Source organism: Asterias rubens, chromosome 1, assembly GCF_902459465.1.
Source record: "Asterias rubens chromosome 1, eAstRub1.3, whole genome shotgun sequence".
NCBI lineage: Eukaryota > Metazoa > Echinodermata > Asteroidea > Forcipulatida > Asteriidae > Asterias > Asterias rubens.
Window position 1 is genome coordinate 20,359,716 of NC_047062.1, and position 15,616 is coordinate 20,375,331.

Consider the following 15,616-nt stretch of genomic DNA (forward strand, 5'->3'; position numbering starts at 1 on the left):
TGAACTTGCAAGTTCTTCTTTTTTTCAATTTGGACTGAAACTTCCGCCACTTTGGTTAGTGTTAGTTGACCTTCATGACGCATGAAAATGACCCTTTTCAGTGACCTCCATTTTTATAACATTTCGTTTTACAAACTTATAATTAATATACAGCCCTTTTTAACTACAGAGGGCGCTATCATTTTATTGGCGTACATTTTTAGTACATCATCTTTTAGCACGGGACACACGGGACGTACGTGTACTCGCTGCCTGCATGCATGCCTATCTTACTCTCGGCGTCCGTAGAGCTAGCTGACGTCTAAATGATCTAGGAACCTTGGAAGCCGGCTTGTGCGAACCGCTCAGAAATAGCTTTCAACCAGCAAATCGGAGCCATTTCAACTACTTTTAATCATTATCAATAAACTTAGGTAAGCATGGAGGAAGCACAGTTGGATCTGGTGGAGGAAAGGATTGAGTTGGAGAGAGGAACAACAGGTTTGTATTTTTTGTCTTTTCTGAAATTTGCAGTTTTTGGTTTGTGTATAAAACGTATGTGTAAAGCATTCAGAAATGTGTAGTCATACATGACTTGGTGATGGTGTAGTGCAGTTGTTCTTGCGTACAGTGTGACAAGAGTCTAGTACAGCCACTTTGTATCTTTCCCTTTTTAGAGGTGAACCGTTTACAGAGGAATATTGAATGCATAAACTAAAGCCTTAACAAGGAATATGAATGAAATATGAAATAAGTAAACTATGCATTTGGTTGGTGTAAAATTATGTGGATGGTAATGTCTTGTCACTTGAATTTGAGTTTGAAAATTTAATCAATCAATCAAATGAATAAAAATCACAATGTGTGTGTAGAGTAGTGTAGTCGGGTAGTGTGTGGGATCCTAGGATAATCTTCCGGACGTCGCCACCAATTTATCCGCCGTTAATTAACTCCAAAACCACTGAATTTTTTTCTTACCTTAGAAGAAGGGTTACCGCATATATACATCCAGAAAAAAAAGAGAGAAAAATAACGTAATTGTAATGGTGACAGTGATGAGACCGATGTTAATTGTAATGGTGACAGTGATGAGACCGATGTTAATTGTAATGGTGACAGTGATGAGACCGATGTTAAAAGCGGAGCCATTAACAGCTCAACAAGGTGGGCTAGTGGGATCCATGACTTTTTCATTAATTTTTTTTCATTAATAAAATAAAAGATATTATTTTTGTTTATTGTTTGATATCCACTACACTATTCCTATAATAAGTATTATTCGTAGCCCCGAACAGCTAACAATCACTCCACCACTTCATCTCCCTTTTATTATATAAAATTATATCCTCATCAATCATCATATCATCATCTGGTCATTGCATCAACATTTTGGAAAGAAAGATTGCTAAAGAGAGAGATTTCTTTAATAGCTAGGCACAGGTAAAGTGTCAAAATCAAGAAAACAAAACTAATTCAGGGTCTGTTTTTGACAGTTTTAGTCTTGGCTGCTGAGGGCGCCTGGAAGTTGTTCCAGTTGTAATAAACCAAGAAGTGTCTAAACTACATGTTGTACAACTTAAATTACAACATTTACAATGTCATTTCCGTCTACTGTCTACATGATGAAGGAGGGACTTGCAAGTAATTGCAGGAATTGCTTAGTTTTTAACTTTTTTTTTTGTACAGGGCATGCATGGTATACCTTTATTCAGTTTAAGTTAAAGCGAAGGCCAAAGATTGTTCACCTCAGCTTTTTATCAAAATTGGAGTTCTAATCTATTTTAGTTACAGTAATGTAGGCCCAAGCCTCTCAACAAAATTAAAACTGTCAACTGACATAATCAAGAATACAGCTACGAGGGAAAGCTGATTACATTTTATAGAAATATATATACAAACTCAATACTGTCTGTCTGCATGCAATGATGCTATGAACACAATACCAGAAGGCCCCATGTCATTGAAATAGTGTCCTTTGAAATGTGTCAGCTGTACAAACCTGTACAATTCCCTAATAGGGTTGGCCTTTACTATTAAAAAAAAACAAAAAAAAACTACCTTGTCTCTACAATTCGCAAGGTCTAATGACTATCTTAAAGATATTACATGAAAACTACACTGCCTCCCGAACTAATATGACACATGTATCCACCCCTGAATCATCAAGCAGCGAACACACAAGTTGCACGATTCAGCAAAAACGCATAAGATGGCGACACCTGCTCTATGTGTTGAAAGTGATTCACTAAAATCTTCAATGTGCACAATTGCAGAGCTGAGTTACAAATCTTTTAGTATAAATCTTTTACAGGTCTGGGTTTCAACATCAAAGGAGGTCGTGACCAGCCACATGTACCCCGTGATTCTGGGATCTTTGTCACTAAGATCAGAGATGACGGAGCAGCAGCTAAAGATGGCAGCCTACAGAAAGGAGATAAGATTCTAGAGGTACAGTACTGATTAGGAAATGGGGTCTAGCTTCGTCTTGTTGTTGTTATACACTTTGGTCCAATTCACAGTTATTGACAGGTTTTTATAAGCAGTTCGGGTAATGCCCAAACCTGTGTATGTCTGCATGACATAATGCCAAACCATTTTACATAGTAGGCTATAGGAAGTTTCAGTACACATGTAGATTTCTCTTTGGGGGCCTACATATTGGTCACTAGAATGGTAAACCTGTCAAATTTTACACTGAAGTTTAGAATTTAGCCGAACAAGTTTGTCAGTGATCAACAATGAATGGAGTCGACTAAATCAGAATGTACATTACTATGGCAGGTTAAGAGCAGTCTCAACTCTTCAACATTATGTAATATTAACACAATGTAAATATTTCCTTTGATGCGGATAAGATTGGCATGGTTAGTTTATCAGTGCATTGCACAGAGGCCGCATTGAATCTATCAAATTCGGGCAAAACCAGGTTGAATTTATGAATGATCTGAGGCACTACGTACTACCTACGGTTTCGCACTGTATGACATTTTAAGTTTTCACAATTCATTTAACAAAAAAACATTCCCAATATGTTTTATTAAATTTATCACACTACATGGTACAGTACATATAGTTTCTAAGAATAATGTTATTTCATCTGTAGCCTGCTGTTACTAAGCTAGCTTACATGTACAAAAAGGCCATGGGCACAACAAGTGTGTATTGTACAGTGCAGACTGCATTTCAATAGTTGACCCTTGCCCTTCTCCTATTCATGATGACCTTGGGTCAGTTAGAATTACCATATCGATTCTAAAAACTTTACACAGTTAGCATGTAATGTACGCGTACTCATACAGCAGTGCCCCCACCCCCACTGCAAACCTTTTAAACTGAGGTCAATGTGATCATATTTTTGGTCTGGATTTTGCGAGTCTCATGACAATCGGCTGACAGGAAGCTTCCTTATTACAGGAATTATGTTCAACCAGGCAAGATCAAGCAGCCAAAATTAAACTGTCATCAACAAAATTTGTGAATGCATGTTTCATGCAGACAGCTTTCCCAGTCGGTTGCTCCATAGAGTGACATGAAATATGTTTTATTTTAACTTCAAGAAATGCACTTGTCCTGGGAACCCTCCTAGGGAGGTGTCAAAATCCTTCTGACTGAATCCACCCTGTCCACAGTATTCAGTTTCAAGGATTCATTCAGCATTTTCCCTTAACACTGGTCCACTGGCTATAAATAGTTAAAAAACACCCCGTCAAAATTCTTTCTCGAGTTAGGACAAGTAACCCGTCCTAACTTAGGATGGGTTCATTCAATGCGTCCTAATGTCTATGGATGTGGAACTGAACTCGTCCTTAGTCCTAAGATCAATCCTATGTAAGGAAGAGTTTGGTGAAATCGACGGCAGGTGGCTAGTGGCTAGTTCAGTGTCGAAAAGCATGGACCCTAATTTAATAGACTGGTGAAAAGCTGACGGAACAGTGAAATGACAAATTAACTGATCCTGCTGGCTAATTAGTCACTGAAAAAGTTAAGGGCAGCAATAAACCCGGCCATTAAGTATAACACACCTACCGTGACCTACTTTATAAAATTATACATTGAATCAGTTTGATTTGATAAAACATTAATACACCTAGTAACTTGATCGTGTATGTTTGTACATGTAGATGATGGATTGTTTTTAGGTTCACATGCAGGTGTTACTGTATACAGTTGTACCCGATGCATGTACATACCTGTAGTGTACATTGTACAGTTCCGTATTTTCATGTATAGGTAATAGGCCTTACACAGTTAATTCTGCAAGGTATAAAAGTAAATGAATGACAAACCAAAAAATCCTTTTCTTTTGATAGTAGCTTTGGTTTTAAAATATATTTTAAAATGATTTATTTGCATGTACACAGTGTGAGACAAGCAGACCTGTATGTAGCACTTAATGTACAATACATGTAATATTGCATTACATCACATCTGTTAGTGACCTTAGTTATTTAATTGTTGACGTACAGGAACACGTATTTAACTGTTTCCTACATGTATCTCCAGAGAGTTGATTGATGTGTGATTTCAAAGTGTGAATTATCATGAATTAACTACAGATCAAAGCAAAGTTTAAGAGTATACTTTTTAGTGAAAAGTACACATTCAATACAGTCGCTGTTCCTGACACTTTTCCACAAACTACATTCTCCCTCCCCAAAAGGGAAACACAGGATGAACTTTGATGATCAAACTCATGGTAAAAATAGATGCCGGTAGGTCTAAGTTTAGTTGTTAGTGGCCAACGTGCAGTAATTGCAAATTGACCTTTCCCTGAGTGTGACCCTTGTTGTATGTCACATTGAAGGCTATCTCTACCCCCTTGCTCTTCCTGCAGATAAATGACAAGGATGTACGGAATGTACCTCACCAGGATGCAGTCAATGAATTTGTGAGTGCGGGGGAGGCAGTCACGCTGGTTGTACAACATGGTGCTGAGGACTTACTTAGGGTAAGTTAGTACTGTATGTTTCTTAAGAATGGGAGTTTTTTTTGGGGGGTATGGGATTTGTCTGGTCAGAGGGGGAAGGTCAATTTGAATTTGTGGGTGTGGGGGAGGCTGTTACGCTGGTTGAAAAACACGGTGCTGAGGACTTACTAAGGGTAAGTGACTACTGGGCCCAATTTCATGGCTCTGCTTACCGTTGAATTCTGCGCTTACGATCACCATTCTCCACACGAATTTCTGCGCTAACCTTGTAAGTGTAGAATGCCTAGTAATGTGGAGTACGCACACATGCAAGCCAAAATTCACCGCTAACCTTGAAATATGCTTATCGTGATCACAGATTTCCCTGTCTCGTAAGCGCCATTTCTCTTAAGATGTTTGAAAAGGTGGAGAGGGGTTAAAGGGGGGGGGGGGTGTGGGATTTGTCTGGCCTGAGGGGGAAGGTCAATTTGATTTTGTGAGTGCGTGGAAGGCAGTCACGCTGGTTGTACAACAAGGTGCTTAGGACAATACTAAGGGACTGACGGATGGATGGAGGGGGGGGGGGGGTAGTATGGGGTTTGACTAGTTAGGGGGAAGGTGGTTTTATTTGTTTTAGTGTTGCATGCGCTTTTACTGGAAAGAAAACAAACTCAAAACAGCAATGATTGCAATTAATAAAGACACATTTTCTGGCCTTGAGATGGCAATGCAACAAGAGAGAATTGAAAATGTAATGTAATTAAGTGCCAGCTGACTTGCCAAGTATATTAAAAATTCCTGAGCACATCATGCTCAGAGTGTATTCAGCAATAGAAATGTTAAAGTCTGTTGCCAGCTACATGTAGTATGTAGTCACAATCTCTCAAAATAGCTAATGCATATCGTATTGTATTTCTTTGGAACTCAGAAGTATTGAGCATACATGAACAGTGTTTTGTCTTGACCATTGATTCTGCCGATCAAGGGACTGAAGAGTAAGAGCTGATATTTTATCTGGTATGTTCTCCCAACAGGAAAGATATGAAAGATCTGTCAAAGCCAAGGAAGCCAATGCCCCCAGCAGCTCATATCGGAAGTGGATAGCCCTCGCTAGCATTGGAGTGGCCACTGTAGGGGTAATATATTTCATAGTCAAGCATCGTAAGCACTGAGGCGCGTCGGTTGGACCTTATCGAAATCGGAATCCATCTCATTTTTTGTGATTATTTCTTCAGAAGGATCAGAATGTGCAGTCGAATATCTTGTATCTACTCTATGTGTATCCAACCTCTCTCTGTGAAAAGAAAATATTTGTTATGGAAGCATTATGTATACATTTATTATATGCTCCACAAAAATGGAGAGTTAAACAACAAAATTACATTAAATTGCAGGCCGCCATACTTGAGCACGCCCGTAGAACATACCAATCACATGTTTAGTTAAAAGGTTTGTTACATATACATTTGCACCTTCAATTAGGTTAACCATTACCAGGGGTTTATGAGCATGCTGGAAAAAAAAATGTGAAATTGATCACCCTTGGGAATGAGGTTGAATCAGTCTAAGCACATGTATGATTTGGTGGCGACTTGATCGCCGAGCCATCATGCTTTGAAGCATAGGACAGCTGTTTGCAACAGTCATAGCTGTAGCTGTAGCCGTAGGATCCAGACTTTATCTTTTCGCCCACCATCTTTTCTTGTCCCCTGTCAACATTGACCATGGCTACTGATTTTCATTATGCCTGAAAGGGACCTGACTATTTTCCTTTCATTCTTGGTTAGGGGACATTGGTTTGAACAGGAGGGAAGCTAAGGTGGCTGCACCAAGGCATCAGGCCTGTAATTGCATGCATGCCCTTGAGGCCATGGCCTCTGTTGCCCCTGGTCTCGGCCTTGGTGCCCATCATGGTTTCTCATTCCTTTTGCAAAAAGGAACGTGGCCATCTTGCCCTGTCACAGATGAAATTGCAGGCCTGCCAAGGCCTATTGCAATGCAAACTGTGGCGCAGTAATAAAAACTTGGGAGATTCTGGCCATTCGTCATAAAGCCAAGTGTGCAATAGTTGTGCATCGTATTTGCCAATTTCTAATCTAAGCATTCATGCACTGGAAAAACACCCTGGAATGGGGGTGTTTTTGTTTGTCTGTAAGAAATTGTTTTGTAGATAGAAGATATTTGACTGCATTTTGGGATAAAAGTGAACATCACCAAGAATACTCTTTGTACTCCAGTTTTGTGTGTATTCATTTGAAGATTTCCTGATAGTTTGAATGTATACTTTATGTGTAGATGAATGTTTTAAGAAATCTTCCACAAATGATTCTAAATCAGACAAATATAAATTATTGTTGATGTTAAATTTTTTTGTTTTCCATTTTTGAATGATTCGAATTTTGCACTGCTGTTTTTTGAAACAAGTTTAAGGAGAAGTTGACATACTAAAAAAACAAACCAGTTTGGGTTAAGATAGGTGAACTATTAAATTACTTAATTGTTGTGGCTTACTTGTTTAGGTTGAAGGTAATCAAACACCCAGACCCATAGAAACAAGTTGAAAGGTAAAGCCTGGTTCAAGCAAAACATTGATGTCATAAACTCAGAACTAACCATTTGTTTAAGTTTAAATGCACTTTAGCTCTAGCAAAATATTTGTTTTGAATGTAGATATGTGACATCAAAATTTACCCTGCATTCAAATGAAGTATGAACCAGGCTTTTATTGGGGTTGAAGAACCATCAAACCACCAGAATTATACACTAAATACATTTGTCTAAACAGTTGTTTGTTTTAATTATTAATTTTTGGTTTTTGGGTTAAGCATTTATTCTGGCTTCAGTATCCAGGGATTGATTTCAATATTCACCATTCTTATTATCCTTGTTTCTGTTGATACTACTTCTTTTTTAAGAAAGAATATAAAAAGCAATATAATTTTCTTGTTGTTGGCCTTTTGTTGGCCTTTTGATAACGGAAGTGTTCACTTCCTTTCTGTCAATGGTCTATACTCGACCTCACAAATATCCTTACAACTTCTTATGATGACATAAGTTGTTATGAATGATGTTCTTCAGCAACATTTCAAGGAGGTTCACTTGGAACTTTACCACAAGAACATTTCCCCCTGACCTTGAAATTGTGAATTCCAAGTAATTTTCAGAGGAAATGAACATGTCTAAACTTTGGTGTTTGAAATTACTGTGAAATAAAAAGACTTCACCCAATAGATGTATGCTTCATAGTGAAAACGAAAGAAAGAAATAGCTGTTGTAAACTGCTTACCAACCGAGATGATGTTAACAAATTTTGCAATTGACTTCAGGGTTGATATGATCCTCATGTTTTCTTGTACAAGTTCTTGTTCGTAAATGTTGTGTGTGTGTTTTGTAATTATCAGTTGAGATTCATAATTTGAAATTTGTAACGGACACTATTCAGTTGCTTTCAGTTAAAGACACTGGACACTATTGGTGTATATCAACATTTGCATAAAATAAAAAACCTATGAAAAAATGAGCTCGATTGGTCATCGGAGTTGCGAGATAACTATGAAAGTAAAAAAAAACACCCTTGTCACACGAAGTTGGGTGCTTTCAGATGCTTGATTTCGAGACCTCACATTCTAAATCTGAGGTCTCGAAATCAAATTCATGGAATTTACTTCTTTCTCGAAAACTAAGTCACTTCAGAGGGAGCCGTTTCTCACGATGTTTTATACTATCACTTGTTACGAAGTGAAGTTTTATGCTGATAATTATTTTGAGTAATTACCAATAGTGTCCACTGCAGTTAAAGACTTTTTAATGTAAATTAAATTTAAAAACAATATGTATAAAACCAATTTATTGTATGTGTATACATTGACATGTACACATGTAAGTTAAGTCAAACTGCTGTTAGAATGTTCATAAGGGAAGGCTAAACTATATAGAAATATATATACATGTATCTTCAGTGTTAAACAGTTTGTAAGGCAGTTAAATTGGGGTTCATTGTTGTTAAATTGGATTATCTGATTTGTTTAAAATCAGGATAAATTACAAAACTTAGTGGCAAACATATAGAATTTTTTTACTTTTAACACTGCAAGATAAACATCGATACATGTTAAATAGGATTTGAAAACTTTGTAAGTTATCTTTAAGAGCCCTACCTAAAAGAAACTGTGTCTACTAGTTTCTCTGAACTTTTGATTCTATAAATAGAGTGAAGGAACCAATGACTCACTCCAGCATGCTAGGTCACAGTTTATCTCAGGGGAACAGGGGAAAGCTATCAATATACTACATCCAGTTTATCATCAGGGTTGGAACAAACAGGTTGTATTGTTTTGCCCTTTCAATTAGAAAGCATTTAGTCCTGGTTTTAATGGGTTTTTTTAACTAAGCATTTCGTGCATGTAACTCAAACATGTTGAAGGTTACACAGAATCTTAAGACTGGATTGGTTTGTTTGTTGATGCATGTAATGGTAAGTGCACAATGTTTAGACGAAATTTGATAGAAAAACATTTCTGGGATTTCCTTAGAATTGCCACTCTAACTGGTATTTAACCTAAAGATAAGTTGAAACTATGACAGTGTGTCTTTTGGTTTTAGAACTTAGTTGGGCTAGATGGGGATAATGTTTTTTTTTTTTTTTTTTTAAATAATGACAGAGGTGTTTGGGAAGGAGAATTTGATTCGATCTGCTGTTATCATTCTGGAAAGTTTGACAATTATATGATGGAAGGACAGGTTGGGACTTATGCAACTCTGTATTTGTTGGCTTTTGAACATATTGATTTCACTGTTATGGAGCTGCAGTTTGTTTTATTCCATGTAGCTAATAACCGAAACAGTGTTAGTAATGTTTCTACAAAAAAAGTTCAAGACTATTTGCCATCCCAGCCTAACTGTGGCTCATTGGAGAATCGGAGATGCCTGCACATCAATGTGGGCATATTATGTACATGTAGATGGTCAAGATATTCATGGTGCAGTAGACCTTTATACGGGTGCAGCCATCTTGAATTTCTCCCATTGATATCAAGGTACCAAACCAAGGCTTGAAGAACAAAAAAGTCTGGTTCCTATTTGCAAAATGATTAGCATTCATTATTGTTATTCGATACGAGGTACATGACCAAGATGGAGGCAGGGTGATACAAGTCTGTTAGTCCACATTATCATACACAACCTGAAGAGTTTTGATTTTGTTTCTGATACTTGCCAGATTGCAATTATAAAGGATATTGCAATTATAAAGATGTTGTGTTTTGTTGTTTTTGTTCTTTTTGTTAGTTGCTCGATTGATGATTTTAAACAGGGTTGCCAGTGATCGACTTTGAGGTGGGTTGGGATAGCAAAATAAAGTCTGCCAGCAATTGTGAATTGATAGATATGTACAGTTGTATGAATTTTATTCATTTTAAGTTGTCATCCTAAGCACAAAAATTTGCTTAGTATGAAATTTCTTCCTTGATACAAACATGATTACCAACCAAATTTCTATTTGTTGCATATTTCTTGCTGTTGGTATTCAGCTGGTGTTTTCTTATCCTGAAAATCATGTGGAAATTTGGTTGGTAATCCCTTTTTTTATCAAGGCAAACAATTCATGTTAAGCAAATTGTTGTGCTTAGCAACTCTATGAAATTGGGCCCTAATCATTTCAACAAGTTTCAAAGTTACAGATTGATATTTTAACTGTGAATTTATTTTGTATTATTTATTAATTGGTTTATTGTTAAAAACACATTGCAGCCAAAGGCTGAATTACATGCAATTTACAAAGAAGAAAAATACAATATTAAAACTCAGGCAGTCTGAGACCAAATTTTACAAGAAAGCACACAATAAAAATTATAATAAGACTAACAGTCCTTAAAACTATCTTTGCCTGTAACTTATTTTACAAAGAAGCAAGAACGATTTGATCATATTGGCTCTATGAACCTGTAACTAAATTGATATTCTCTTCTTTTGTTGAACAATTAAGTATATATTTAACGAAAGCCTCAAAATCAATTTGGCTGTGGCTTGATCTGGTCCAGGGGCGGCTTACAATGGATCATCAAAGGGAAGGTGAATTAGGCCTTTCACGCGTAGGCCTACAGACCCCGGTCATGGCCACATCAGAGCAGGCGAAGGCTTTTGAAAAGGTCCATCCATAAAAGTCCTGGATCATTAATTAGAGAGCGATTTCACAAAACTGCAAAAGTTTTTCTTGGGAGACAAAATAAATATGATTACCAGTCATTAGTGTCTCCCATAGTGTAAAATAAGAGACCTCATGGCCTATAATTGTCACAAGGTAAAGATGTCTTATATTCAACACACAGGATGGGGAAATATTGGTGTTATTTTTTAAACGAAATAATAATAATATCATATTTTTGTGTCCAACCATGGAGGAAGAACCCTTTTTATCTTGTTCCGTAAGAGACTAATATCCTTTCCGCAACTGAACGAGTGGTGGCAGTATTCATAAAAATTTGACTTGTATTTGCGGCAAGACTGTAACATGTCACTTGGTGTTCGAAACTTGGAACTAGGAAGAAATATAAGCCAAAGTGGACACATTAATTGCAGAATAATTAAAGATTGTACCATGGAGGCAGGACAGTGGGGGCGTGGTAGCCTAAGGGTTATACTGCCGTCTGTCAGTTTTTCATCCATGGTCAACCCTTGCCTGATGGATGGTCAACAGTGCACGTGGTCAACGCAAGGAATCCTACCCCCGTACGACGTGTACCGGATCGAATGTCGAATACCGGGGCTAACACAACCCCTCGTTTTCCCCCCAAGGTGGACCTACCATTGCTTCAGAGTTCATTGAGATAGAGCTTCTCGTTACTTGGATTTAACAATAAAGGTATTTATTTGCTTGCTTTTTGAGATATCGTCATTCAACAAAATTATTGTGCAATACTGAATACCGTCAACAACATACATGACCGGCGGTCTATTAACTTAAAGGGATGATAATAGGCCTAACAATTTAGTAATTAAAGAAAAGACGGCCGGCAGAGAATTCGATTCATTTAGTACTTCAATTGTGACATAATTAATTCTCTATGGGCTTCCACTGTCATGTCACAAACGCCAGCTATCTATAGAAATAAAAATGTAGCTTGTCTATGGAGTTTACGGCGATTTCGCCGCCTACTATATCACACTGTTTTCTTTTCAACATGGTTAGTGTTACCAGCTTTGGTGGTCCTTTGATACCGGCGCAAACCCGCGTAAACCGCAGTATACGAGTAGCGAGTTTTTTGAAGTCGTTGTATCGTTGGAATTGAGACTTGAACACCTTTTTCATTGACTCTGATGCCCAGTGGATGTTGAGCAAATGTAACCGCAGACTCTTGGCTACTTCACTTTGATTTATGGCTTAATTATGTTTCTCTAAAAAACACTCTTTCTATGACATAATGGTTCTGATGGTGATTTAAATATACATGAAGGAAGGAATAAGTAACGTGGCAACTACGAAGACTCATGGCGGAGTCCGGCATTTGTAAAAAAAAATTAACGGAACCCCACAAGTTTATTACCACTAGAAAGATAGAGAAATACATTTAAGAGTTTTCTGATGTCATCTTTCCAACACTGTACTTATTAAGTGAAAACGCAATAGTGGGAGCGTGGCAAAATGGTCCTTGTGCTAATTAGTGTAGAAGAGAAATATAGCGATTTAGCTAAGTTGATGTCACCAATAACATCCAAAAATATGTGTAACAATGTTTTCCTTCACAAAACAATGATGTTTATCTTTTCAAACCGGGTCAATCTCGTGAGATATAGCCTTAAAATGTGCAAAGGTGTCAACTGCAATTGTACGACGTGCAGAAAGTAATTATAAATGGTAATTTACTTTCGTGAGCATGACCCTACTGACCACCTCTTCAATATTAAGTCAGGCCTGACACTTCACCCTGGAGGAAACGAAGGCAAATGCCTCCATGCCAACCGGTCATTGCCTTGGTGCTCATTAAATGCTCCAGTAAAAATTTACAGTTCGTAGGGTGCCCTTTACCAAGGAGAAAATGCCTCGATGCCATAATTGCCCTTTCAAAAACGAAGCATTATAGGCATTTTTGTCGTTACCCGTGTTCTCGATGGATATTCTCTATTGAGTTATCGTCAGCTGTTATGTAGAACGCACAAGTTACGTTTGGGAAGATCGAGTCGATCCGCTTGAAAAGTCAAGAAAGTCAGTCTCTAGCTATTGTGCTCTGACTAGTTTGTATGAAGCAGCTTTTTCTGGTAATTGAGTTGAATTCTTTTCAGTTGTAAATGATCCTACATCGTGCTTTCCCAAATTCATTCAAACTATAGAACTATAGAAATCCAGAATCTGCATGCTTGTTCGGGGCGCAAAGCAGGTCGAGTTTTATGAATGGGCGGCTTGCTGATTGATCCTGGGTCAGCCCCTGACTCTTTGAGTAACCGACCCACTGCACTGAGCGCGTCACTCACGGGTCGGTTCCTTTGACTCACTTCGTGAATTAGATTCGTTGTGCGAAACATCCGATAACAAAGCCTCAAAATAGTTCTTAAATACTCCGGGTGTTTTAGTAGCTTCATCATTCGATTCTCGTACTCTATCACGATCAACATCGCTCTCCAAAGTAATTCTTAAATCGTATTTGAGGCCACAATCTATAGTAATAATGGATATCCAGATAGCCTCTGCCCTTGGTCTCTCTAGTGATATGGTCTGGTTCAGCCGACAATCTTTCGCTGAGGAGATGGCTTCATTGCCGTCATCAGGCGGTACCTGTAACTACAGTGATTACATCCCATCGGTGCAACAACACATCAGCATTGAAGGTGCGACCTTTGCTTCAGATACTGGTAAGTAAATATAAAAAATGTATTATAGGCACTAGGCTAGATAAAATCCAAGTGACAACTTTCATAAGGGGAGCTCACCTCTAAATTGTGTTTACTTGCCTACACCTTCAACTTAGTTTGTTCATGGTTTGTTGCAGTACTGAATACGATCAGAGCATACTGTTCAAATTTCCAACCACCGGTTCTTTTCAGAACCAACAACCCATAGTACTAAAAAGAAAGATTTTCGCACTTTGTTTCCGGCAAACCTCAGCTATCTATAAACTGTATTCCAAACACGCAAAGTTATCAAATCTCACTGAATGTAATTCCCCTTCCCCCTTAATTTCATATCGATATCAAATATACAATACCCTTTAGTATGTTATGGTATACTTATTATGTTTTTTTGTTTTGTATTTCATAGACACAGTCGCAGAAGTCCAACCAGCAGCCAGTCTTCTCACCCCTCCGATGTCACCAGTCGAGGTCGACCAGAACTCAACTACACCCTTCCCGGAGCTCATGTCCACTCCAGCCCCAGTCCAGATGGGGAGCTCTGACCTCGCACCTATCACGATCTCCCGACTGCAAGACTTCACCGCTCATCCCCGTCCAGTAGACCTTGCAGCCTGGCAAGCTGTGATGTTGGCTGAGGCCTTCCGAGCAGACCGTGGGCAGCCAAACACCGGGAGACTTCGAGATTTGGCTCAGCGGACACATCTTCCAGTATCAATTATTAATGTAAGTAAAGTTCTCTCACTATCAAGACATTAAACCAAAACGTCTGCATCGTCTACAAACCACTACCAGACTAGTTTCTCTCAACAGGGTTTTTTTACCTGGTAAAATAAGCCTACTCACACATTGTCTCTTTTCTTCTTGTTTTTCAGAGATGGTTTGCTAAGCAACGTCGTTCCTCTAGGCTCCGAAGGAAGTTTGGTTTCTCCTACTCCGGCCCAGCCCCCTCCCGCACCAGCATCCGTCGCCGTACACTCCAGGTATACAACACTGGACTTGGCAGAAGACACTGACGTACAATCCATAAATATTTTCCCAAATTTTCTTAAATTATTGAATTATTAATGATAAAGATTTCATAAATTAATTGTTTATTAAATGTTGATCTTTTTTTAAAGTTATTTGGCATTTCAGTAAAGATTTCTATTCAATTAAAAATAGATTTTTGTAAGTTATGGTTAAAGGTGATTCCAAACATCTTGTTTTTACTTCTAGACGGAAAGAATTATTGATGAATCCTTTGATAAAGCTTTTACAAATCAACTTTTTAAGTGATATGGAATATAATTTTTTGTATAAATTGTATATATACATGTACAAATAATCATACATATTTTGGAGTAATTAAATGCATATTTGAAAAATGAATTTGCGTTCAGCGTCTCTTTAATAATAGTAATAATAATATGGAGGAGGGATTAATTTAAAATACACATGTTTGGATTTAGCTACTGACTTAATTGTAGTGACTTACTTGTTTAGGTTGAAGGTATTCAAACCCATAGAAAGCACCACCCCACAGTACACATTCAAAGACTGTAGGGCTTGACGAGCGCCCTCAGTGGTCAAAAATTCACTTACAACCTATTTCGCCATCTAAAATTTGTTGACAACTTTTATACTGTTTCTCAACTACAATCCAAGTAGTGCCGCATTTAAATTGACACCATGGTTATGATTGCCACGTAGGTAATGCAAAAATACGCCGTGACAATGTAGCAATCATAATATCTGCCTATGCTATTGAACTGTTTCTCTAAACGATGGTCGTTTTGTGAACACATTCGCATCGGTGTAATAAAATCCCAAGTAATTTGCGTCGTGCCTAAACATAATTTGGAAGTAGTTTTTACTAAGATGATCATTTGAGTTTGAAGGACGGGATCA

General features: G+C 37.8%; 1 protein-coding gene across 1 annotated transcript; it reads left to right on the plus strand.

Moving 5' to 3' along the window:
* The first annotated feature begins 255 nt into the window (after nucleotides 1-255).
* LOC117296815 (synaptojanin-2-binding protein-like) lies at nucleotides 256-7,338 on the plus strand. The gene is made up of 4 exons (XM_033779884.1): nucleotides 256-480; nucleotides 2,291-2,427; nucleotides 4,814-4,927; nucleotides 5,920-7,338. Exons 1-4 carry the CDS (start codon nucleotides 420-422, stop codon nucleotides 6,055-6,057), a joined length of 450 nt encoding a protein of 149 aa, XP_033635775.1. The 5' UTR covers nucleotides 256-419; the 3' UTR covers nucleotides 6,058-7,338.
* The last annotated feature ends 8,278 nt before the right edge of the window (nucleotides 7,339-15,616 follow it).

Coding starts and splice junctions, on each gene's coding strand:
- LOC117296815 (XM_033779884.1), top strand. CDS start 420: ATGGAGGAAGCACAGTTGGATCTGGTGGAGGAAAGGATTGAGTTGGAG. Junction 481..2,290: donor GTTGGAGAGAGGAACAACAG/GTTTGTATTTTT, acceptor AATCTTTTACAG/GTCTGGGTTTCAACATCAAA. Junction 2,428..4,813: donor AAGGAGATAAGATTCTAGAG/GTACAGTACTGA, acceptor CTCTTCCTGCAG/ATAAATGACAAGGATGTACG.